This window comes from Lactuca serriola, chromosome 7, assembly GCF_051521515.1.
Source record: "Lactuca serriola cultivar US96UC23 chromosome 7, Lser_US96UC23_V15, whole genome shotgun sequence".
NCBI classification, from domain to species: Eukaryota; Viridiplantae; Streptophyta; class Magnoliopsida; order Asterales; family Asteraceae; genus Lactuca; species Lactuca serriola.
Window position 1 is genome coordinate 13,177,624 of NC_136414.1, and position 25,764 is coordinate 13,203,387.

At 39.0% G+C, this 25,764-nt stretch overlaps 1 protein-coding gene across 2 annotated transcripts; it reads right to left on the reverse strand.

The window, feature by feature from the left end:
* Positions 1–965: 965 nt before the first annotated feature.
* LOC145062675 (squamosa promoter-binding-like protein 8) lies at positions 966–3,026 on the reverse strand. Of its 2 annotated transcripts, none has more exons than XM_079010261.1 (4): positions 2,683–3,026; positions 1,939–2,581; positions 1,449–1,580; positions 966–1,355 (listed from the first exon to the last, which is right to left on the reverse strand). In XM_079010261.1, the coding sequence occupies exons 2-3, from the start codon at positions 2,565–2,567 to the stop codon at positions 1,454–1,456; spliced, it is 756 nt and encodes a 251-aa protein (XP_078866387.1). In that variant the 5' UTR covers positions 2,568–2,581; positions 2,683–3,026; the 3' UTR covers positions 966–1,355; positions 1,449–1,453. The 2 variants fall into 2 exon arrangements, with proteins under 2 accessions (XP_078866387.1, XP_078866386.1); XM_079010260.1 differs by having other exon boundaries at positions 1,442–1,580; positions 2,683–3,019.
* Between the last annotated feature and the right edge of the window lie 22,738 nt (positions 3,027–25,764).

Here is a 25,764-nt window from a genome sequence, read left to right on the forward strand (position 1 = left end):
GGTCTTAAAAATTAATAGATTGACACATCATCGATTTATTTACTATACAATTCTATATTAATATTCTTACAAACCGAAGTCAACATAGTTCAATGGAATATATATATATATATATATATATATATATATATATATATATATATATATATATATATATATATATATATATATATATATATATAATAAAGTTTTTTTTATTGAAGAGTTTAATGGTCATTGAACTCTATATTAATTAAATGTCAACATAACATCATACAATGATAGAGTTTAATCCATTGAATATCACTGTCACCTCATTCAACTCTCTTATCAAACTATTCATTGTAGATGTTCTTACATCTTATATAAATAATTCAAGTTATCTTTAAAAGGTATAAACAATCAATGTTTCAATTCTATTTCAATAGTTCTGAAAAACGTTTTAGTTATCACCAACGATGGATATATTATTCGCTAAACTATCGTCCAATGCCTGGGACGTAAATCCGTATGTTTGCAATGGCCCAGATAATGTATAAAAGCTTTAACTTTTAAACATTATTGCAATTTCTGTTTTGGGAGAAAAAATATCGAGTTTTTAACATCTTTGTAAACCAATAAACATTTTTTAAACCTCTTTTAAATGTTTCACTCCACTCCAATTATTGTTTACATTTTAACCCCACACGTTCAATTCTTGAAACTTTTGAGGAAATTATCATATCACCATGCAAAAAGGAAATAATTCAGACCCCTTTAATTAGGATTTAGTATTTAAAAAACCTGAAAACAAAAGCATTGTAAAAGCCATACTTTTGTATATTTATAAAATATCTATATTTGTAATTACTATAGTATTACAAGTAGAAAACTACCTTTTTAACTATAAGGTTATATCACCCCTAACTGCTTAACATCATTACAAATCGGTTTCACAACAACATAAAAAGGCAATCATAATGTCACCGGACCAAAGAAAATGATACTACACTAGAACATCTCTTATGGATTTTCACATCACTGACTTTAAAACACTTTTTCTTAAATGATAAATCTAATCTAGTGTTAAAACTACTCTTAATTACATCTATGTTCCAGAATGGACTTAAACCTCGACCTCCTCAGTCTTTTTAACATTTGGAATACTTCAAAATAAAAGATAATACAAGTATAAAGTTTATGAATCATAATATGGTATTCCAATTACTTATAACTAAGACGTTCACTGCTAATAAGACTCATATAATCCCATTTATACATTCGAGTTAAAAATAGATATATGATGCTAATGAATAACTTATATCCCCTTTGATAATCGGACAATCTTTAAGAACAATCTATGAGGTTCGTGGTGGAGATTGAGCCCACGAGAGACCCTACAAAAAGAATTTCATGTGTAAGAGTACATTTAGATTTAGATTTAAAGTTTAGATAGGAATACTATATCAGGTATAGTGCTTACTAGTTACATTTTTCAAGGTTGGTCGTTTATGAGCATTGTTGATTCATTTTGCGACGACTTTCTTCTCCGGCGATTGTGATCAGCCAATCTTTTCCGACAACTTCTCTTCCCTTCATCGAACTCCTCCAGAATATGGAATCTTTTTACCAACATTTATAAACAATAAAAACAGTTTTTTACTAAATTATCTTTGAAATGGTAACTGGGCAAAACAGTAATTGGACAATTAGTTAATTGGGTACGTAAAACCGATTTAATTTGTCTTCGTCGTTATCTACCTGAACCTTCAAGTTTTCTTATCACTTACTTTCATCTTCGATTGATAGGTTTAAGTTAGTTTCATAAATGGTTTTCCATAAAATATCGATTGTGATTACTTACAAACAATTTTCTGAAAATATTCATGAACGTACGTTAACTCAACTCAACACGTAAGAAGGTGTGAAAAGTTTTGGTTTTTAGTGGTAAAATGGTAAAACTGCATGATGGAGAAATACCTGCTGCACTGTTGGCAGTATCGCTGAGTCAAACCGGCGGCGAGGACGATGGACGCCTTGGAGTGAAACTCACAAACCTTATGCCGGCGGTGGTAGTGTTTAGCAAGGGAAAGATCGGCATTACACCCTTCAATCTGACATCTCGGGGAGTTCATCAAACCGGCTTCCAGTGACCTCGACCGGCGGCCAAGCTGATTCATAATATCATCCTCCCCGACCGGAAAGTACGTATGTCCAGCCAAGTTCAGCCCAATAAGATTCAGACTGTTACTGAAGTCGATGTTACAGCCATAATGTTCAAGTTTCGGCATGAGAAAGAACCCGGCCTGATTCGTATCGAGTGAGTGTAGAGGTGGAGGAAATGGAGATGGAGGGCTGACGCAATCGACGGCAGACGGTGGTGGGTCGTAGAAGTTGGGGTTATTTAGCATGCGGTGGTGCGGGTGGAACAAGTCATGGGAGTTAATAACGGGAGTAGCAATGGTGGCATCGTTGAAGCTATGTGAATGCTGATCGAAGATGTCTCTTTTCTGGATGGATTGCGAGATGAGTTCCTCGAGGCCACCGCCTGCACCGCCATCGCCGTTGAACATGATCGTGGATGGGCTTGCCCGTTCGCAATTCAACATTTGCAACACTTAATCTGTAAAAACACACAGTATAATTCACAAACGATTTGCGTTCGATCAATTAATTACTATAAAATAGACGAATAAATATACAGGAATTCTATCTAGTACGTACGATTATTCGGCAGAAGACCCAAAGTTCCCACTCTTGTTCATCTCTCTCCTTTGTCTCTTCCCATGATGGAACTCAAGACGTTTTGCAGTATCCTATTGTCAAGATACAGACATGCGTGTAGTAAAAGCGACTGTGGGTGATGGAAGGTGGATTTGCTAAGAGAGATGGAATGACTAAATGATGGGGTGGTAATTTGTTTTTTAAAGATTGTTTCAATCATTAAACAAATAATTTTATCTTTAAAAACGTGATCATCGATCTCCCCTTCATTAACTATGTATACTAATCATACTGATACAATATGTATAGATCGATTAAATAACAAGTTAGAAGTAGGAGGCCGAGGACAGAATACGGTCCAAGGTCAACTAAGCTGAAAAAAAACCCTAATTTGCATGACACAAAGCTCTAAATTAACATTTTACATGTGGCTTGGTTCTCGGTTTTATTATTGAAAGAACAGAAGAAATTATAATAATAGCAAAACATATATATAATAGTTTTGTTATATATTTTTTTTTCAAAGTTTTCTAAATACCAATTCTAAGTTTCAACGCTTCAATATATATATATATATATATATATATATATATATATATATATATATATATATATATATATATATATTATATCTTCAACATGTAATATGCATTAATTATTTTCTTAAAATAACTAAAATAATTGGTCCAGAATCAGTCATACATGCACACAATAGATAGTGAAAACATTTGAACCTAACTCTATATATATATATATATATATATATATATATATATATATATATATATATATATAGGGTTAGGTTATTTTGTTTTCACTATCTATTATGTGCATGTATAACTGATTCTGGACCATTCATTTTAGTTATTTTAAGAAAATAATTAATGTATATTACATGTTGAAGATATATTAGGTATTAATTACATCTTCAGCATTTAATAAGCTATAATTACTTTTTTAAAAAAATAAAATGATTAGTCCAAAATCAATCATACAGGTAGATAGTGAAAACATTTGAACCTAACTTATATATATATATATATATATATATATATATATATATATATATATATATATATATATATATATATATAGAGAGAGAGAGAGAGAGGGGGGGGGAGGAGGGTTATGCGAAATTGTAAATAATTTACAAAAACACAAAAATAAGAAAAACTTATGATATTGTGTCACCTTAACATTATATTTTGAAAAATAATTCATCCAAACTTTGAAATACATGATGATAGATGATGATAGATGAGAAATTGTTTCATATTAACAAAATATGATTTATAATATTTTTATTATGAAAACATGAATTTAAAAATGATTAAGGAGGTAAAAAAATTATTAAAACCGTCTTTAAATCTATATTACTATAACACCATCCAATTAAAACTTACTATATTTAATTTATGGCTAATAAATTTATTTTTTTATAGTACATGTGTTTGATTTTCATAAGAAAAAATATGTTTTCGCGTTTTCGCAAGATATTTATGTTTTCGCATTAACCTACTTCTATATATATATATATATATATATATATATATATATATATATATATATATATATATATATATATATATATATATATATATATATATATATATATATATATAGGTTAATTTGTTTTTTACATTTAATGTGTGCTAAAATACACCAATAGTAATTTTTAAAATTAATAATTATTTAATTAAATAAAGATAGATATTAAATGATTTCCAAAATTATATATATATATATATATATATATATATATATATATATATATATATTAAATGATATCCATAATTATGATTTTTTTTATGGAAACTAATTAAATTCGTCATTAATTTCAGTAATAAAATTCTTTCAGAATAAATTTGTATCTAGGTTTTTATGTTAGCAATAACGTTCTTTCAGTACTCACTCACTTACATTACAATAAAGTTGTATAGAATATGAAGAATAAGAGTGTATTCTAGTATAATATACTCTCGTTCTACTAAAATACGCGCTTATTCTTATAAATATGAATTCATTCTGAAAAAATATTATTGTTGATATTAATGACGAATTAAATTAATTTCCATAAAAAGGAATTATAAATATGGATATCATTTAATATACATTTAATGTTTACTAAATTCGTATTGGTGCATTTAAGCACACAATAGATGTGAGAAACATTTGAACATATATATATATATATATATATATATATATATATATATATATATATATATATATATATAAGGAAGGGTTATATGGAAAATTAATTATTAGGGCAACATATATTTGAACCAATGAAAACATGACAATACATCACCTTAGGGTAACTACATAAATAACTTCCATAATACATCATTTGTGAATAAAGAAATGAACACGTGTCATTTGATTATTGATTCCAGCATATGTTGCCCTAGTTATTCGTTTTCCATAGAACTCATTTCTCTCTCTCTCTCTCTCTCTCTCTTTATATATATATATATATATATATATATATATATATATATATATATATATATATATACATAGGCTTAGGTTATTTTATTCGAACTAATTATTATACATCTATCGTATGCTATGAGAATTACTAAGAGAATAAGTTGTTTAGCAATGCGAATACGTTCAGCCTTACAAGAATATCGTCATTTTCATGCATTCTCATTAATTTTTTTTTGTTCTCACACATCGTTTTTCACTTATTTTCATTCTGACAGAATACGACCCAATAAAACATTCTGACAGAAATGAGAATAATAATAATAATAAGTGTATAATAACCTTATAGACGATTTAATTAGTGAAAATGTGTGTTAATGACAATAGTTATGTAAGATTGAACGTATTTATATTATCAAACAACATATTTTCTTTATCATACTCATAGCATACGATAGATGTACAATAATTAGTAAGAATATTTGAACCTAGCTCTCTCTCTCTCTCTCTCTCTCTCTCTCTTTATATATATATATATATATATATATATATATATATATATATATATATATATATATATATCGGATGAGGACTCATTTGAAAGTAAGGATACCTTAAAAAAGTTGAAAAAAAAATCTAAAAAAAATACAAATCATAAAATCGAGCACAGATCTATATCCGAGAGAAAAAATTGGAAAAACAAATTTGGATCATTAAAATTGAATCATGGGTCATAATGATGCAAAATAAAAAAAATTAAAATTGAAATATGGATCAAACGATCAATGACTGAACGTCTAATATGAAGGCCATGATCCATGGTACCTTTGATGTACCATAGGATGCGTTTGAGAGCCTGAAAGTTTAGGACACACGGGTCATGCATAAAGAGGTTGTTGAATACCATAAGAAATATCAGGAAAAGTAAATATGAGATATTGCAGGGCTCCATCGAGACTTCGATAGAGATTCAGATCAGAAGCTAGTTCACCATCAGACGAGAGCTTGATTTTAGTGTCAACTTGGGTGCAACAAGGATGACACGTGAGCATATCAACACGTGTGAGAATTTTTTTGATCGAATGCAAATTGAGAAAGAAAAAGTGTGTCATCAGACCGAGTGGCAGCAATGCCTAAGAAAAATGATAAGTCGCCAAGTTCAGACATAGGAAATTCGTAAGATAAACGACGAATGACAAAAGTGATTAAGGAAGAGGAAGAAGTAGTGAGAACGATATCATCCACATATAGGAAAAGATAGATCACATATTTGTTACGATGATAGGTAAAGAGGGAGCTATCAGAATTGCTGCTATGCAAGTCAAGAGAAGAAAAAAACGGAAAAGCGTTGATACAAAGGTCGGGGGCCTGTTTGAGGCCATAGAGAGCCTTACGAAGAACTACATCACCATTTCTAACCATAATGAATTTAGAGTTACACGTGTAACATCCCGAGATTTTGCAGGTATTTCAGAATCCTCTTTTCTATTATCATTTTGTCATTTGTAGTCCCTGGGGGTTAAAGGAGTCGACCCATGAGAAGCCTAAGGGATAAAGTTGCAACTTTGGGATCAAGAGAGTACGCTAAGCGTACATAAGGTACGATGAGCGTACTAGGTGCGCCCTAGTACGATGGGCATACACTTGTTTATGTTGGGCGTACTCACGTCAGGTGGAAACCCTAATATTTAGGGTTTGAGTGCTATATAAACAACCTTATGAGCTCATAACCCTCCCTTACCTCAGCCTCCACTGTTTAGAGCCATTTTACCCAAACCCTAATCATTTCCTTGAGTGTGTGAGCTTAGAGAGTGTATTTGAGTAGTTTGAGAAGAAGTTGTTTCATCAAGGAGTTGGAGAAGGAGAACAAGCTAGTAGATTTGAAGTTGTTTGTTGCCCTAGAAGCTCCAGAAGGTAAAAAGCTTCAAACTTTATGCATGTATGTTTTAGATCTTGCCATTTTAGCTTTAAGGAACCATTTCTTGTCCCAAAAGTCCCAAGTTGGTTCATGATATGATTTGGACGAAATAAATTGTCCTTGTAGACTCTTGAATAGGTCCTAAGAGGTACCAATGGCTTAAGATGTCAGTTGCATGTAGTAGAAAGGTCTTGATGGATTAAGACCATGTATTAAGAGCTTTCTGGGCGTCCAAAGTCTTTATGTTCGAGACGTTATGGTTCTAAGACACTTTTGGTCGATGGATCTGAAATATAGGCTTAAGTGCTTAAGCCATTAAACACTTATTGGAGTTTTGGTGAAACCATGCGTACGCCCCGCGTAATTTCTGTACACCCAGCCTACTGAGTCAACCAACCCGATGGTGGTCAACGCAAATGGAAGTACGCCCAGCGTACCAGAGGAGTACACCCTGCATACGCCCTCTTTTGGGCTTTTGACATTTTGGGCTTTGGGTTTGGGCCACTCTTGGGCCAGTTTAACAAGGCCCTTACTGGACTTTCTGAACAATGATGTTTTGGGCCAATTGATAATGGATTTTAGATTAAGGCCCAATTAGGGAGTGGACCCAATTGGGCCTTCCATCTTACAGCTGAGGGCTCAGGGACGCGCCTTCCAGCTTACAGTCGAGGAGGCCAGAGCAGAACCAGATGTGGTTGCTAGTATGTTTCTATCCCTTATCTCATTTATTATATATGTTTTATGCTTATCTATTGTACCTATGATTAGGTACGTTTTTAGTGAACTCCTTGCCTACATTGGTTTTATTTGACTCGAGGGCGATTCAGTTGTTTGTATCTCAGGTGTTTATTGGGGAGTTTAGTGTGCCAGTAGGAGAGCTAGAGTGTCCGTTGCGAGTCTCTATCGCCAGAGAACACGGGATTTTTGCTTCTTCAGTCTATTGAGGATGTGAGTTGGAGATCTTCGGAGTGTCCTTCCCGATCAACTTGATTCTGATCCCCATGGGGGATGTGTGTGTGATTGTGGGTATGGACTGGCTTAGTCGTTTCGGTGTGATGATCGACTACGAGGGTCGGCGAGTGGTGGTTCGAACCCCAAGTGGAGGAGAATTGATCGTCTATGGCGAGGGTACCAGGCTGGGATCAGGTTTTTGTTCAGCTGCCAGGGATCGGTAGTATATTCAGCATGGGTGTGCGAGTTCTCTAGTGTATGTGGTGGATACGCGGATCAGAGATCAGATTTCAGTATCAGAGGTTCCATTGGTCAGGGAGTTTGTTGATGTATTCCCGGAGGAGTTACCCGGAGAGGTAGGTCGAGTTTAGGATCAACTTAGTGCCAGGTACGGCCCCTATCGCCATGGCGTTGTTCCGTCTGGCACCACCAGAGATGCATGAGCTATCATCACAGCTGTAGGAACTGCTAGGCAAGCAGTTCCCCATAGGGAGCACCGATACTCTTCATAAGGAAGAAGTATGGTTCACGCCGGATGTGCATCGACTACCGGGAGTTGAAAAAGTTGACGGTGAAGAACCTTTATCCGCTCCCAACGATAGACGATTTATTTGATCAGTTGTAGGGTGCGTCTTGGTTTTCCAAGATAGACTTGAGGTCTGGGTATCATCAGGTCAGGTCAGAGAGGAGGACGTGGAGAAGACCACGTTCCGAACTTGTTATGGACATTACGAGTTTGTGGTGATGTTGTTTGGGCTCACCAACATGCCAACAGTGTTTATGGACCTGATGAATCGGGTCTGCAGACCGATGCTCGATCGCTCGATCATAGTATTCATCGACGATATCTTGGTGTATTCCAAGACCTGAGAACAACATGAGGAGCATCAAAGGAAGTTATTGGGAGTTCTGAGGCGAGAACAGATTTATGCCAAGTTCTCGAAGTGCGAGTTTTGGTTTTGAGAGGTCCATTTCCTAGGGCACCTCGTTAACCAAGAGGGGGTTTTGGTCAATCCGGCGAAAATCGAGGCAGTTATGCAGTGGGAGGTTCCGAAATCTCCCTAAGACATCAGGAGCTTTTTAGGATTGGCAAGGTACTACCGGAGATTCATATAGGATTTCTCCAAGATTGAAGTACCCCTCACTCGTCTGAAGAGGAAGGGGGTGGATTTCCGGTGGGGCCCCAAGCAGCAGAGGGCGTTTGAGACCCTCCGGCAGCGTTTATGCGAGGCTCCAGTGTTGACTCTTTCGGAGGGAGTCGAGGATTTTGTGGTGTTCTATGATGCATCCATCACAGGATTGGGGGCGGTCCTCATGCAGAGAGGACGGGTGATAACCTATGCATCGTGGCAGTTGAAGCAGCATGAGATGAGATACCCTACTCACGATCTGGAGCTGGGGGTGGTGGTGTTCGCCCTCAAGATTTGAAGGCATTATCTCTATGGGGTCCGTTGTACCATCTACATGGACCATAAGAGCCTGAGACACATCATGGATCAGCCGAACCTGAACATGAGACAGCACAGGTGGCTAGATGTAGTCAAGGACTACGACTGTGAGATCCTTTACCACCCAGATAAAGCGAACGTGGTGGTGGACACTCTGAGCTGCAAGTCAGTTGGATCTTCCACACCAGCAACGTGTATGAGGATATCGGTGGATTCGTCACTCGTGAGTTTGACTAGAGAGGCTCGGGCTGAGGGCATGCGGCCAGAGAACTGGAAGCTGGAGAGGATTAGGGAAGAGAATGCTCGATTTGTACAGGATACTCGGGGATTGTTGACCCGATGCGGTCAGGTATGGGTCCCGATGTCTGGAGGGGTCAGACAGACAACTATGGAGGAGGCTCATAAGTCTCACTTCTCTATTCACCCGGGATCCACCAAGATGTACCGGAACTTGAGTTTGAGTTACTGGTGGTCGTGCATGAAGCGAGAAATCGCTTGGTACGTCGAGAGGTGCTTTACCTGCGGGATGGTCAAGGCCGAGCATTAGAGGTCATATGGCAAGCTACAGCCTCTAAAGATCCCCATTACCAATGGGAACAGATAACGATGGACTTCATTACCAAGTTGTCGAGGACGGCGAAGGGATTCGATGCTATACGGGTCATCGTGGATCGATTAACCAAGAGTGCTCATTTCCTGGCCATACATGAGAGCTCATCGGCCGAGAAGCTGGCCAACGTGTATGTCCGCGAGATCGTTGCTCACCACGGATTTCCGGTCTCTATTGTTTCCGACCGTGATGTTAGGTTCATCTATCGTTTATGGAAGAAGTTCCATGAGGAACTGGGCACGTGGTTGCACTTTAGCACAACTTACCATCTGCAGACCGAAGGCCATAGTTATCGGACCATACAGACCCTCGAGGACATGTTGAGGGCTTGTGTCATCGATTTTGGTGGGAGCTAGGATTCCCACCTACCCCTTGCAGAGTTCGCCTACAACAACAGCTATCATTCCAACATTGGTGCCCCGCCTTTTGAGCTGTTGTATGGACGGAGATGTCGCACCCCGGTCTGTTGGGGTGAGGTTGATCACAGAGTGATGGGACGGACAGAGGTAGTCTTGCAAACTACCGAGAAGATTCAGCAGATTAGACAGCGACGACAGACCGCTCAGAGTCGGCAGAAGAGTTACGCCAACAGACGCCAATCTGAGTTGGAGCTCCAGGTGGGTGACATGGTATTACTAAAGGTTTCACCCTGGAAGGGTGTGATTCGCTTCAGAAAGAGGGGAAAGTTGGGTCCCCGATACATTGGACCATTTCAGGTTATTGCCAGGGTTGGCAATGTTGCATACAGACTGGATCTTCCGGAGGAGCTCCATCAGATACACAACACTTTCCATGTTTCCCAGTTGCAGAAGTGCATATTGGATGAGGATGAGGTAGTGTCGTTGGATGATGTTCAGATTGACGAGCGCCTGAACTATGTGCAGCAGCCGGTGGCTATTTAGGAAAGGAAGGTAAAGGTTCTGCGCAACAAGAAGATACCTCTGGTAAAGGTGCATTGGCGACATCGGAGGGGATCTAAGTGGACATGGGAGCCAGAGTCTGAGATGCGGGAGCATTACCCGGATATGTTTACCACTACAGACTTCGAGGACAAAGACTTGGTCAAGTGGGGAGAATTATAACATCCTGAGATTTTGCAGGTATTTCAGAATCCTCTTTTCTATTATCATTTTGTCATTTGTAGTCCCCGGGGGTTAAAGGAGTCGACCCATGAGAAGCCTAAGGGCTAAAGTTGCAACTTTAGGATCAAGAGAGTACGTTAAGCGTACATAAGGTACGCTGAGCATACTAGGCGCGCCCTAGTACGCTGGGTGCACACTTGTGTACGTTGGGCATACTCACGTCAGGTGGAAACCATAATATTTAGGGTTTGAGTGCTATATAAACAACCTTATGAGCTCATAACCCTCCCATACCTCAGCCTCCACTATTTAGAGTCGTTTTCCCCCAAACCCTAATCATTTCCTTGAGTGTGTGAGCTTATAGAGTGTATTTTGATTAGTTTGAGAAGAAGGTGTTTCATCAAGGAGTTGGAGAAAGAGAACAAGCTAGTAGATTTGAAGTTGTTTGGTGCCCTAGAAGCTCCAGAAGGTAAAAAGCTTCAAACTTTATGCATGTATGTTATAGATCTTGCCATTTTAGCTTTAAGGAACCATTTCTTGTCTCAAAAGTCCCAAGTTAGTGCATGATATGATTTGGACGAAATAAACTGTCCTTCTAGACTCTTGAAGAGGTCCTAATCGATAAATGTATCCTGGTTATAGGATGGTTGTTATGTTAGTGATCGGTTAGATCGGTATCCTGGTTATAGGATGGTTGCCATGATTAGTAATCTGCTATATTTGCATGTTTACTTGTTTATATGTATGTGAACATGTTTGTTGGTTTGGGGAAAGGGATGAGGCAGGTCCTGCTGTGTGCAGTAGGCCAAGACACCCTGGGCAGACCGGGTAGACTGCGGGCCCAGTTCGGGCAAATCTAGTCAGGCTGAAGGCTCAGTGAGCGGTCCGGATAGACTGAAGGCCCCGAAGAGGGCGGTCCAGACGTGTCGAGGGCTCAAAGAGTGGTCCAGATAGACTGAGGACCGGGAGTCGGTCCAGTCAGACTGTTGGCTCATTTTGCACGATGTTTGCTTATATTTTTATATGATATGGTTATATTTGTATGGTGTTGGTATTTTGGGGGTAAATCACTAAGCCTTTGAGCTTACATTTATCGATTATTGTTTCAAGTACTTCGGATGATCACGGGAAGGCGAAGGCGTGACCGTACACTTCCTCGATTTATGATTATGATTTATGGGAACTCTGATATGATACTATTTTGAAAACGAATTGTAATAACTTAATGATTTTTAAATGTTTTAAAAAGCTCAAATTTGGCATGATTTTTATGGATGTTACAACATGGAGTTAGAGATTGGATTTTACATTGATTAAAGGACATGTGTGAGTTTGCTCTAGAATCCATGTAGGAGTTACTCTTGCCCTTATTAAGTTTGTTTCTAGATTTTCCATGGTTCGAGGAAGAATATAGAGCGGCCGAGGAGGTGAGTGAATTGGCGCCAACGGAGTCATTTACTTCTTCACAAGACTCATGTATTAGTAACATATTTTTGGCTTCAAGGAATGTCGAAAATGGTTTAGTGCTAGAAGAAAGGGGCAAGCCAAAACCTAGTTCTAACAAGTTGCTGGCTTTTCATCAGCCCTTGCGCGCTAGCCTTTTCCCTTACTAGTAAGGGGCTGCTGATGATGTTGACAATACTGTGATATGTAGGGAGAAGTTGTCGAAGGATTTGCGTCACTAACTCAACCTCATCAATTTTTCAGTCACAAATAACAAGGGCTTCGGCCAAATTCTTCAATGCATGACAAATCTCAGTAATAGTGGAGGAGCTTTTCTTGGTGTTACGGAATTGTTCCTGAAGTTGTAGCATGTGTCACAGTTTACTGTTTAGAAAGAACTTAGCAACCTTATCCCATAGATCTTTCACGGAGCATTCATCACTGGAAATTATCTACAAAAGACTTGCATCACACGTGATGTGGAACCATGACTTTATTCGAGAGTCAATGGCATCCCAGAATTCATCATCATTAGCTTTAGGTGTTGATGTACCATTGATATGCCCTTAGATTTTAGCACCTTCACACATGTCTATAAAAATTCTACACCATAATTTATACTTGGAGCCATCCACAGAGAGCTTAAAACTGAATAGTGAATAAACATTAGTGAGGGCAAAAACCAATTAGCTTGCAGAACGTGTCAATCCCATGGCATCAGAGGAATCAGCATGTATAGACATTGGGAACCAATGAAAAAACCAAAAAAAAATCTAAGAAAGACAAGAGATAAAACTCAAGAAGCTTTTACTAGGAGGAAGTGGAAAAAAAAATGATCCTATAATGTTCTATCTGGACAGCAGGAAAAGTGCAACAGTAAACAGATGGAGGAGATCAACCATTTGCAACAGGAGAAGTGGCAGAAGCAATATTCTTTGAACAGAAACAACAGTAACAGAAAATGATTCAACTATTATAGAGTAGGAGGAAACGGCAGTGCAAGCAGCTTGACAAGTTCGTTAGAAGGTCATGAACAATTACAAGCACGTCGAACAATGGAGAGGGGAAACAACAATCGGAAAAAAAAAATAGTTTTGGAGGGATTACTTTATTTCTGATCAGTTGTAGAAGGGTAGGTTTATTGGCTTGATACCATGATAAAATATATGGAAAACCCCATTGAATAGGATGCATGTACTGATCTAAATATATATATATATATATATATATATATATATATATATATATATATAAGTACATATATACATAAGAGTCCCTAGACTATACAAACAAGTAACAGAATAGTATTATCAAACTATATGTATGTATGTGTATATATATATATATATATACACACACACACATGGCCAGTTCTAATAAAATGGTCGGTGTGGCACCAGTAACACTTAAAATTCTTGTACGCAGTGGAAATGTTTTCAAATTATTTTTAAATATTGTGCCACTGCGTAAAAGAAACCAACAACTACGGGAAAAAAAAATTGGTAACTAAGTAAAAAAAATGTTGACATATTGGATTAACCAGGCACAAAAATTAGTATCCCAATGCTTTTAATTTTAATCTTATTAACTTTAGCTCAAAAATTAAGAAATAGGGAAAATAGCCCAATGGCATTTGTATAATTGGATCTATTGATCCAATTGGTTCACTAATTCAGGAAAAGCACAAAAGAAAAGAAAAAAATGAGGTATGTGACCTCCTGTGTTCACTCGTTACAACTTGCTTGCTTCTTGTCGACAATCAACTTCTCTTATTGTTGCCTCCATCGTCGATTCATTCTCATCTTCTTCCCTTGGTTGCATTGTTGATTGAGTAAAAAAAATCGAATCTGAATTGCCATTACTCAGTTCAACTCCAAGTAATTCTCCAAGCCCTAGCCTAATAATGAAGCAAGTAAGTATTATTGATACTTTGAAATTTTGCCATTTTTTTAGGTTTTTCAAAATTGCTATGTTTTTATCTTGACTTTGTGAAATTGCTATGTTTTTATTGATGTTATTGACTTATTACTAATTTTTGTTGAAATTGAAATATATGTATAGGTTTATATGAAATTGAAATTGTTCCTTCTATGATTGTTAGATTGTGTTATTTGTTTAGGTTTATATGAAATTAAAATTGTATGTATAAAATGTTAATTTACTTGTTTAGGTTTATATGAAACTAAAATTGTGTATAAAAATGTTATATGAAATTGAAATTTGTTAGGTTTAAATAAAATGTGACATATGTGTGATTGTGTTACTTGTTTAGGTTGATATGAAATTATATGTATAAAATGTAAAATATGTATGTTTGTGTCAGTTGTTTAGGTTTATTAGTTTAAGTGCATGAAGTGACAAAGTGCTTAATTGATAAGTTAAAGTGTTTGTCTTTAAATTCTTGGGCATGAATGGGTTTAGGACCCATTTTATGAATCTAAGGACCAAATAACACTGAGAATGGAAGTTTTTAGCATCAGGACTATGAAGGTTTATCATGCTTCCAACAATTGGGTCAAAAAAACCCATAAAACAAGACTAAAAGAGATCTAAGCCATTAAGCATCAATTTTGAGACTTTTTACCTCAAAAAGTTGCCAAAGACGGATGAGATCCCAAATCTAGTGCTTCCCCTCAAGCTCAATGACCTTCTAATTCTTCCAAGTCCTTCACCAAGCACAAGAACACACAAAAATCCACTCACGGCCTCTATTTTCTCAACAAGGAGCTCACAATACAATTTAGGGTTTTAGGGAGGCTAATGAGAGGTTGGTGAGGTAATATTAAGTCCTTTAAATAGGGTGCAAAACCCTGGAAATTAGGGTTTCATCCCGGCCGGTGTACTCGTCGAGTAGGTCACTTATTTATGCGGCCCTTATAATCTCTACTCGACGATTTTGGGGCTTCCAACTCATCGAGTTGCTATTATAATTTGAATAAATATTAAATTAAATACATACCAGGATCCAGGCGTTACACAACAGGTTCAAGTATCAAGAACCAGAATATGTTATAACTGTGAGCATGTTGGTCATATTAAAGCCAACTATCCCTTGTTCACTGCGGGACTGGCGTAGGATCTAGCACTAACCACATTGAAAATCATAGATGGGTTCCAGGGTAGGGTGGAGCCCCCGGGGGCTCGAGGTCGTGCTTTCCAGCTCAAAGCAGAGGAGGTCAGGGGGCACCCGACATCGTTACTAGTATGTTTCCATTTATCATTCTGTCAATTATTTTATGGTATGCTTATGTTTATGCTTCTGATAGGTACCTTATTAGTGAATTCATTTCCTGCTCTTGTGTTATTCGACTCAGATGCGATTCAGTCCTTTGTATCTCATTCTTCTAGTAGGGGTTTCAATTTGACCCTTGGAGATATGGGGTGTTTGTTGCAGGTTTCTATCGCCAACAAACATGGGATATCTGCATCGAGTGTTGTCTGGGATTGTGTTTTGGAGATTTTTGGGGTTCCTTACGTGATTGATCTGATCCCTATTCCCATGGGAGATGTGTGTGTGAGTGCAGGGATGGACTTGGACTGGCTGAGTAGATTCGGGGCTATGAGTGATTGCACGGGTCATTGGGTAGTAGTTCGAACCCCAAGTGGGAGAGAACTGGTTATTTATAGAGAGGGTATCGGATTGGGATCATCCTTTTGTTCTACTGGCAAAACTCGACAGTATAATCAACATGGGTGTATGGGTTATCTTTCTTATGTGGTTGATGCCCAAGTTGGGAAGAAGGCTTCGATTTCAGATGTGCCAATCATTAGAGAATTTCCTAATGTGTTCTCGGGGGAGTTGCCTGGTGTGCCTATGGAGAGGCAGGTCGAGTTCATGATTGATTTGGTTCTGGGTGTGGCCCCAATTGCTAAGGTGTCATACCGATTGGCACCACCTAAGATGCAGGAGTTGTCCTCTCCGCTTCAAGAGCTGTTGGTCAAGCAGTTTATTAGACGAAGTAGTTCGCCATGGAGAGCACCGATTTTATTCGTCAAAAAGAAGGATGGTTCACATCGGATGTGCATTGACTACCGGGAGTTGAACAACTTGAAAGGGAAGAACCAATATCCCCTTCCACAGATTGATGACCTCTTCGATCAGTTATAGGGTGTGTCTTGGTTCTCCAATATCGACTTGGGGTCAGGGCATCATCGGATGAGGGTTATAGAGGAGGATGTAGAGAAGACCACATTTCGAACTCGTTATGATCATTACGAGTTCGTGGTGATGCCATTTGGGCTCACCGATGTGCCTGCTACTTTTATGGATTTGATGAATCAGGTATGCAGGCCAATGCTCGATCAATCAATCATTATCTTCACTAATCATATCTTGGTGTATTCTAAGACCAGGGAGCATAATGACGAGCACCTTCGAGAGCTTCTGGGAGTGTTGAGGCGATAATGGTTGTATGCCAAGCTCTCAAAGTGTGAGTTTTGGTTACGAGACCTCCAATTCTTGGGGCATCTCGTTAACCAAGATGGGATTTTGGTCGATCCGGACAACATTGAGGTCATGATGCAAAGGGAGGTATCGAAGTCACCCTCAGAGATTAGGAGTTTCTTCATTTTAACAGGATATTATCGGAGATTTATTCAGGATTTATCCAAGATTGCACTACCCGTCAATTTTCTGACGAAGAAGGGCATGGATTTCTATTAGGTCTCTAAGCAGCAGGTGGCATTTGAGACTCTGAGACAGAAATTGTGTGAGACCCCAGTGTTGACCCTCCCCGAGTGTGTTGAGGATTTTATGGTATTTTATGATGCATCTATCACGGGTTTGAGCGTTTTGCTTATGCAGTGTGGGAGGGTTATTGTTTATGCTTCTCAGCAGCTGAAGTCGCATGAGGTCCGTTATCTGACTCATGATTTGGAGTTGGGGGCAGTAGTGCTTGCTCTCAAGATTTGGCGACACTACTTGTATGGGGTTCAGTGTACCATCTACACGGATCACAAGAGTTTGCGATATCTCATGGATCAGTTGAATCTAAATATGAGATAGCGTATGTGGCTTGGCATAGTCAAGGATTATGACTGTGAGATTATGTATCATCCCAGGAAAGCCAATGTGGTGGTTGATGCTTTGAGTCGCAAGATGTCTAATTTTGCGACTGTAAGCATGCATATGAGGATCTCGGTTGATTCTTCATTGTTGGATTTGATTAGGGAGGCTCTGGCTGAGGGATTCAAGAAGGAAAATTGGAAGCAGGAGAGGCTCACGGGTGAGATTGACATGTTTGCTGCTGACAATCATGGATTATTGACCCGATATGGACGGGTTTGGGTGCCAGATTTTGGTGGGATCAGACAGACTTTATTGGAGGAGGCACACAAGTCCAAGTTTTCCATACACCCAGGAGCCACCAAGATGTACCGGGATTTGAGACTTAACTACTGGTGGTCGTTCATGAAGAGGGAGATAGCATTGTATGTTGAGAGGTTCTTGACATGTCGGATGGTCAAGGTCGAACACCAGAGACCGCATGGAAAGTTACATCCACTGGAGGTTTCCATGTGGAAATGGGAACATATTACTATGGATTTCATCACCAAGTTACCTCAGATGGCTAAGGGAACGATGCAATTTGGTTGATAGTAGATTGGTTGACCCAAGAGTTCCCATTTCTTAGATATCCATGAGAGCTCATCGGCTGATAAATTGGCCGTTGTACGTGCGCGAGATTGTTCCCTGACATGGTATTCCAGTCTCCATTGTATTTGATCGTGATGTTAGGTTCACATCTCGTTTCTTCCAGAAGTTCCATGAGGAACTGGGTATGAGATTGCATCCCAGCACTGCTTATCATCCGCAGAAAAATGGTGAGAGTAAGCGGACCATTCAGACATTTGAGGACATGTTGAGAGCTTGTGTCATTGATTTTGACGGGAGTTGGGACTCCTACCTTCCTTTAGTTGAGTTTTCGTACAAAAACAGCTACCACTCCAGTATCGGTGCACCACCTTTCGAGCTCCTCTATGGGAGGAAGTGTCACACCCCAGTGTATTGGAGAGATGTTGGTCATAGATTCATGGGAAGGACTGGGGTAGTCCTTCTCATGATAGATCTCATCAAGCAAATTAGGCAGAGACTTCAAACAGCTCAGATTCGGCAGAAGAGTTATGTCGACAAGCATCGATCTGGGTTAGAGTTCCAGGTCAGGGACATGGTCTTACTAAAGGTATCACCCCGGAACGGTGTAATATGCTTCAGGAAGAGGAGAAAGTTGGGTCCCCAATATATTGGGTCGTTTAGGGTGGTAGCTAGGGTTGGCAAGGTAGCGTATAGATTATATTTTCCTGAGGGACTCAGCCAGATCCACAACACTTTCCATGTTTCGCAGCTTCGGAAGTTTGTGGTTGATTGTCTGAATTATGTGGAGAGACCAATGGCAATCCTAGACTAGAAAATGAAGACTTTGCACAAAAAATGGTATCGTTAGTCAAAGTTTAGTGGTAGCATCGGAAGGGTTCTGAATGGACATGGGAACCCGAGTCTGAGATGCGAGAGCATTTTTCGAAGTTGGTCGCAGCAACAGACTTCGAGGAAGAAATCTAGTTCAAATGGGGGAGAAGTGTAACATTCCGATGATAAGTTATTTTCAATTTTAACCCTAAGTATGACGAGTTATTGAATTTTAGCCCTTATGCATGAGAAAGCTTGCAAAATGGCCCATAATGGCATTTTTGTAATATTTTGGGTGAGCTCACATACGTTGGGCATACAAAGCATACACGGGGCGTATGCGCCTAATCCACAAACACTAATTTTTAGGGTTTGGACCCTATAAACATCATTAACTCTCATATGCTCATTCCCTCACCAGCCTCCAACCCTCATTTCGTCCATTGCAACCCTAATCTCTTGTGTGTGTTCCTTTAAGCCTAAGAGTGTGTGTTTGTGGTGTCTTTGAAGCAAGGGGAAGATAGGAGCACCTACTTGGAAGATCAAGACCTCATAGATCCAAGAACACCTCGCCTCCAAGCTTCATTTTTAGGTATAAAGTTATGAACTTGGTGATCCTATCACTAGATCTTGCTTATGTTCAAAGCTTTTGCGTATTAGCCCCATATTCTTGGTCTTTTTGGGTATGAGCTACCCTTGACCCAATGAGTTGTCCTTATGGAATATTTATGGTAGTTTGAGTGATAAAAATATGACCTGGCTCATTGTTCTCCCCCATACATGAGTTTGGTTGTCTTAATGGCTTAACATGTTGGGGTTTTAGTGTTAAGCATTTATTGGCTATGTAAGACCATAAACTTTCATGTAAGACCATAAAGTTGGAAACTTTATGGTCAAGGACAACATTTGGGAATTTGGTCTGGTTTTGGACGAAAAGTATAGATGTATTAAGCACTTAATGAGTTGGTTGGCTAACCAAGTGCGTACGTTGGGCGTACCAAATGGTACATGTGATGGGTTTTAGCCATATGAACATTCCTATGTGCACATGCAAACCCTAATGCTTGGATCTAGGTTTCTCTAATTAAACATGCTTTGAATCCAAGACTTCTAATGACTAATTAGGTATAAGAACAATACAAAATCAGAGCTAGAAGTTTACCTTTGAATCTCTTGTTTTGATCTTGTTGTCTTGGAGCTCTAGAGTCACAATTGTCACTCCTCTAATGGCTTACAAACACCAACTAGCAAGGAGGATGATATGAGTGAGAGTAGAGGGATTAGAATTCGGCCAGGGTTTCTTTGCTTTAGCAGAGGTTCCGATTTCCCTTGCCCTAGGGGTCTATTTATACTTGTAAGGCTCCTAGGGTTTCACCCTTAAACCCTAGTTGGATAATCTTTCCTTAAAGCAATCCTAATCCTTACCTAAGATAGCCTTGGACGAATTTGAGGCTATCCCAAGCCCTAGAATCCGTCCATCCTCTATCCAAGAAGGATTTACAGCACAAAGTGTAACTATCAAACAATTGACAGTTTATACCCTCTTATTTAATTAATCTCTTTAAGTCACCAAATTAATACTAATTAATCTATGACTTATATTAATCAAATAACAATATTATTATTCCTTATATTACTCTCATAATATATTAATAATATTTATTCTCTCATAATAAATCATCCTATCAAGTTGCTATGGTGAAGGCAACCCAAAAGGACCATGTACAATCGGGTCAAACACTTGCCTAATATAGTTGCAACCTTAGACACTATTCCAACAGTCTCCCACTTGGATAAGTCAAGTAACTATATGCACAAGTACAATTCGATTTGCAATCGTAGCTCTCAAAGACGCTGTCAAACTCTGATCTAATCAATCTTGTCCTTTAGATAAGGGATCGTACAGTCCTCTGTTAGATATCATGCTGACAATTCTATGGAATGATTAGTCTAGCATTTTGGTTTCTCGATCTCCGATTTATTTGACATAGAACTTAATCGAACACATCAATTCAGTTCTGACCGGGCCCGCCACATAAGTCAAATCAAATCATCGAGCGGCCGAGATATCGCTTTTACCCTCTTAGAATAAAAGTTATAGATAAACTTCGACTTATATGCATTTACTTATTCATTAATCAACTATACACAACAATGTGTTTTATAACATCGAGTTACCAATGCGTTTTCGCATTATCAATGTACAATTAATTAACAAATAACAAACCATATATCTAGGTTTTAAGACTATATGATATTATCGTCTTGCGATCACCCTTTTATATCATATTCCATAAGGTGATTCCAGGAAGCGCGGGTTTGTTCCAATGCTCAAAACTAGTTCATAAGCACTCATGAACGTTGCAGCAACCCTTTGCTATGTCTAATACCATTTAGACAATCTACATACCAATTCATGACAATCTTCATTCATATCTACTTCCAACATATGAACGATTGTGGACAATTTGAATAATTCGATTATTCTTAATAAATTCAATTATTCTGGAAGTCAAAACATGCAAAATGAAACAATAGTTAAACAATTAACATAAGACAGTAACATTACTCATAAATAAAACTCCTTTATTTAATCATCAAATGTTAATTACATTTATCTATTACACGTTTCTACTACTATTTAATCTATGCTAATATCATCCTTCAGCCCAATACTCCTAGCATGCTGCAAGTGCTTAACCCTACTCAGTCCCTTTGTAAGCGGATCTGCTGGGTTATCTTCTGATGATATCCTCTTCACAACGAGTTGTCCTTCTTCTACACGATGTCTAATAAAGTGATATTTTCTGTCGATATGTCTAGATCTACCATGATCCCTCGGTTCCTTGGTCAAGGCAACCGCTCCTTCATTATCACAGAAAATCTCCATAGGCTCCTTTATGGCGGGTACAACTCCAAGATCACCGATGAAGTTCTTCAACCATATTGCCTCCTTCGACGCTTCGCTCGCTGCAATGTACTCTGATCCGCACGTTGAATCAGCTACGGTTTCCTGTTTGGAACTTTTCCAAGTCACTGCTCCTCCATTCAGGGTAAAGACCCAGCCCGACTGCAAACGGTAGTTGTCCCTGTCGGTCTGAAAGCTGGCGTCACTATACCCTTGCACCTTCAAGTCATCACTCCCTCCGAGGACTAAGAACCATTCCTTCGTCCTCCGAAGGTACTTAAGGATATTCTTCACTGCAATCCAATGAGCTCTGCCAGGGTTCCCTTGATATCTGCTAACCATGCTCAAGGCAAAGGCTACATCAAGGCGAGTATAAGTCATAGCGTACATGATTGAGCCAACTGCGGAAGCGTATGGTACTCGGCTCATTTCTGCTATTTCAGCTTCGGTACTCGGACTTTGAGTCTTACTCAACTTGGCATTACTTTGTATCGGTAATTCTCCCTTCTTCGAGTTTTCCATACTAAAACGTTTTAGTACTTTCTCTAAGTAAGTGTTCTGACTAAGTCCTATTAGTCTCTTACTTCTCTCTCTTACTATCCTTATTCCCAAAATATAGGAAGCCTCTCCGAGGTCCTTCATAGCGAAGCACTTCCCGAGCCAGGACTTAACCTCCTGCAGAGTCGGGATGTCGTTTCCTATGACTAATATGTCATCGACATATAGAATGAGGAAGCTTACTATACTCCCACTGGCTTTGAAAAATACACACGATTCATCTTCGCTTCGTACAAATCCAAACTCTTTGACTTTCTCATCGAAGCAAAGATTCCATCTGCGAGATGCTTGCTTAAGTCCATAAATGGACTTCTCAAGTTTACATACTCTATTCGGATGCCTCGGATCCACAAACCCCTCTGGCTAAGCCATGTAAACATCCTCAGCCAACTTTCCGTTAAGGAAAGCAGTCTTGACATCCATTTGCCGAATCTCATAATCAAGAAATGCGGCAATCGCTAGTATCACTCTAATAGACTTTATCTTCGCAACTGGTGAGAAGGTCTCGTCATAGTCAACTCCGGGAGTTTGAGTAAAGCCCTTCGCAACCAATCGCGCTTTATATGTGTGTACGCTTCCATCCACGTCGGTCTTCTTCTTGAAGATCCATTTGCACCCAACGGTCTTACGTCCGGACACATTATCAACCAAATTCCAAACTTGGTTATCATACATGGATTGGATCTCGCTATCCATTGCCTCTTTCCATTTCACAGACTCCGGGCCTGCCATGGCTTCCTTATAGCTATTAGGTTCACCAAGGTTTATTAGTGTACCATCACTAATATATGTGTCCCCTTCGTTAGTAATATGAAAACCATAAAACTGGGGTTGAACTCTAACTCTTTTGTAACGTCTAAGAGGTAAGGATTCGTCAATCGGTTCAACCAGAGTTTCCTCCTCGGGTTGAGTGCCAGCGTTAGAGGTTCCTTCATCTATCGACTCTTGAATCTCTTCAAGCTCGATTTGCCTCCCACTGTCTCCTTGGCTTATGAGTTCTCGTTCTCGAAAAACTCCTCTCCTCGCAACGAAGACAATGTTGTCCTTCGGTCTATAGAAGATATATCCAAAGGATTTTTGCGGGTAGCCGATGAAAATATATCGCTCACTACGAGGTTCGAGCTTGTCGTGAGTATCTCGTCTTACGAAAGCCTCGCAACCCCAAACCTTGATATGTGCCAACGAGGGAGCTTTCCCTGTCCACATCTCGTGAGGTGTTTTGGCAACCTTCTTAGTAGGGACTCGGTTAAGGATATGGGCGGCAGTCTCTAAGGCATACCCCCAAAAAGAGATAGGTAGTGAAGCACGACTCATCATAGAGCGAACCATATCCAATAAGGTTCGATTATGCCTTTCTGCCACACCATTCAACTGCGGTGTCCTAGGAGGCATCAATTGTGAAACTATTCCACACTCCTTGAGATAATCATGGAATTCAAGACTTAGGTACTCTCCTCCTCGATCGGATCGAAGCATCTTGATTTTCCTGCCCAATTGATTCTCCACTTCATTCTTGAACTCTTTGAACTTTTCAAAAGTTTCTGACTTTTGCTTGATTAAATAGATATACCCATATCTACTATAGTCACGTAGAAGCAGTTCCCATCCTTCATGGTTGATCTAAACGGTCCACATACATCGGTATGTATTAGGTCCAATAGACCCTCACCCCTTTCACATGTACTTGTGAAGGGTGACTTGGTCATCTTTCCAAGTAAACAAGACTCGCATGTGTCATCTTCCCTAAGGTTGAATGACTCCAACACTCCATCCTTTTGGAGTTGGGCTATGCGTTTCTTGTTGACATGTCCAAGACGACAATGCCACAAGGATGCTCTATCCATACTATTGGAAGAATCTATGTTCAAAACATCATTTCCTAAGTTATCAACAATCATAACAGTTTCATAAATTCCATTACATGGTATAGCTTCAAAATAAAAGACACCATTTAGATAAGCCAAAATAGAACCATTCTCATTATTAAAAGAAAATCTAAAACCTTGTCTAAACAAACCATGAAATGAAATGATGTTTCTATCCATTTCTGGCGAATAGCAACAATTATTCAAATCTAAACTTAAACCATTCCTAAGCACTAAAGAATACACTCCAATCTTGATCACAGGCGACGATCTTCTGTTCCCCATGATTAGATTTATTCTTCCAACCTCCACATCCCTATTTCTTCTTAGTCCCTACACATTAGTACAAATGTGGTAACCACAACCGGTATCAAGAACCCAAGAAATAGCATGAGATGAATCGTTAGATTTGATTGTGTATATACCTGCTAAAGACGGCTTTATCTTTCCTTCCTTGATGGCTTGCAGGTACTCTGGGCAGCTTCTCTTCCAATGTCCTATCTTGTGGCAGTGGTGGCACTCTGCCTCCTTTGGGTTAGGGCAAGGCTTAGCAGGATCAACTTTGGTCCCACTAGAAGAGGCACCATCTCGGGCTTTAACCTTGCGATAGTTCTTAGACGAAGCCTTCCTCTTCTTTCCCTTTCCTTGTCCAATAGCCAAGACAGGAGCAGCGGGTGGATTGGGATTTGGTGCAACAGACTTGTCCTTGAAGTTGCTCTCAGTGACCCTCAAGAGACCTTGGAGTTTGCTTAGGGTGACCTCCTCTTTATTCATGTGGTAGGTCATCCTAAATTGATTGTAGCTAGGAGGCAAAGAGTGAAGCACCATGTCGATCGCCAAGTCTTCCCCAAAGTCAACATTCAACTTGCGAAGACGGTCGACATACCTTTGCATCTTTTTCAGGTGCACGGTAAGAGACTCTCCATGACCCATCTTAGCGGAAATCATGTTAGTGAAAATCTCATAACGCTCTTGTCTCGCGTTTTGGTGGTATCTCTCCAATAAGTCTTGGTGCATCTCATACGGGTACATGTCCTCATAGGAATTTTGGAATTCGGAGTTCATAGAGGCTATCATGATGCAATGAACCTTCGTTGCATCACGCTCGTGAGTTTCAAAAGCGGTCATTTCAGCCGGAGTAGCGATTTCAGGGTTGATTTTCTCGAGCTTCTCATCAAGGACATACTCCTTATCCTCATAGAGAGCAATGGTGCGAATGTATCTTATCCATTCGCTAAAGTTCGTCCCATCGAAAGTGACCTTTTGACAAAGGCTCATCAATGTGAAAGAACTAGCAGCAGCGTTGTTCGCGTTCGACATCTAAAAATAGAAAGGACAAAGATAGATTAGAATATGAATCCCTAATTATCACCCAATAATAAAAATTAGGGCTAGGATCCAACAACAATATTTACATATTAGAAAAGGGATGTCGTAATCTAACATGCAAACAATTTGAAGGT

What these genes read in the sequence shown, in the direction of transcription:
- LOC145062675 (XM_079010261.1), bottom strand. Translation starts at nt 2,567, where the DNA reads ATGTTGAATTGCGAACGGGCAAGCCCATCCACGATCATGTTCAACGGC. An exon ending in TACTGCCAACAGTGCAGCAG is followed by an intron (nt 1,581 to 1,938) that starts GTATTTCTCCAT and finishes GTTGGTAAAAAG; the next exon opens with ATTCCATATTCTGGAGGAGT.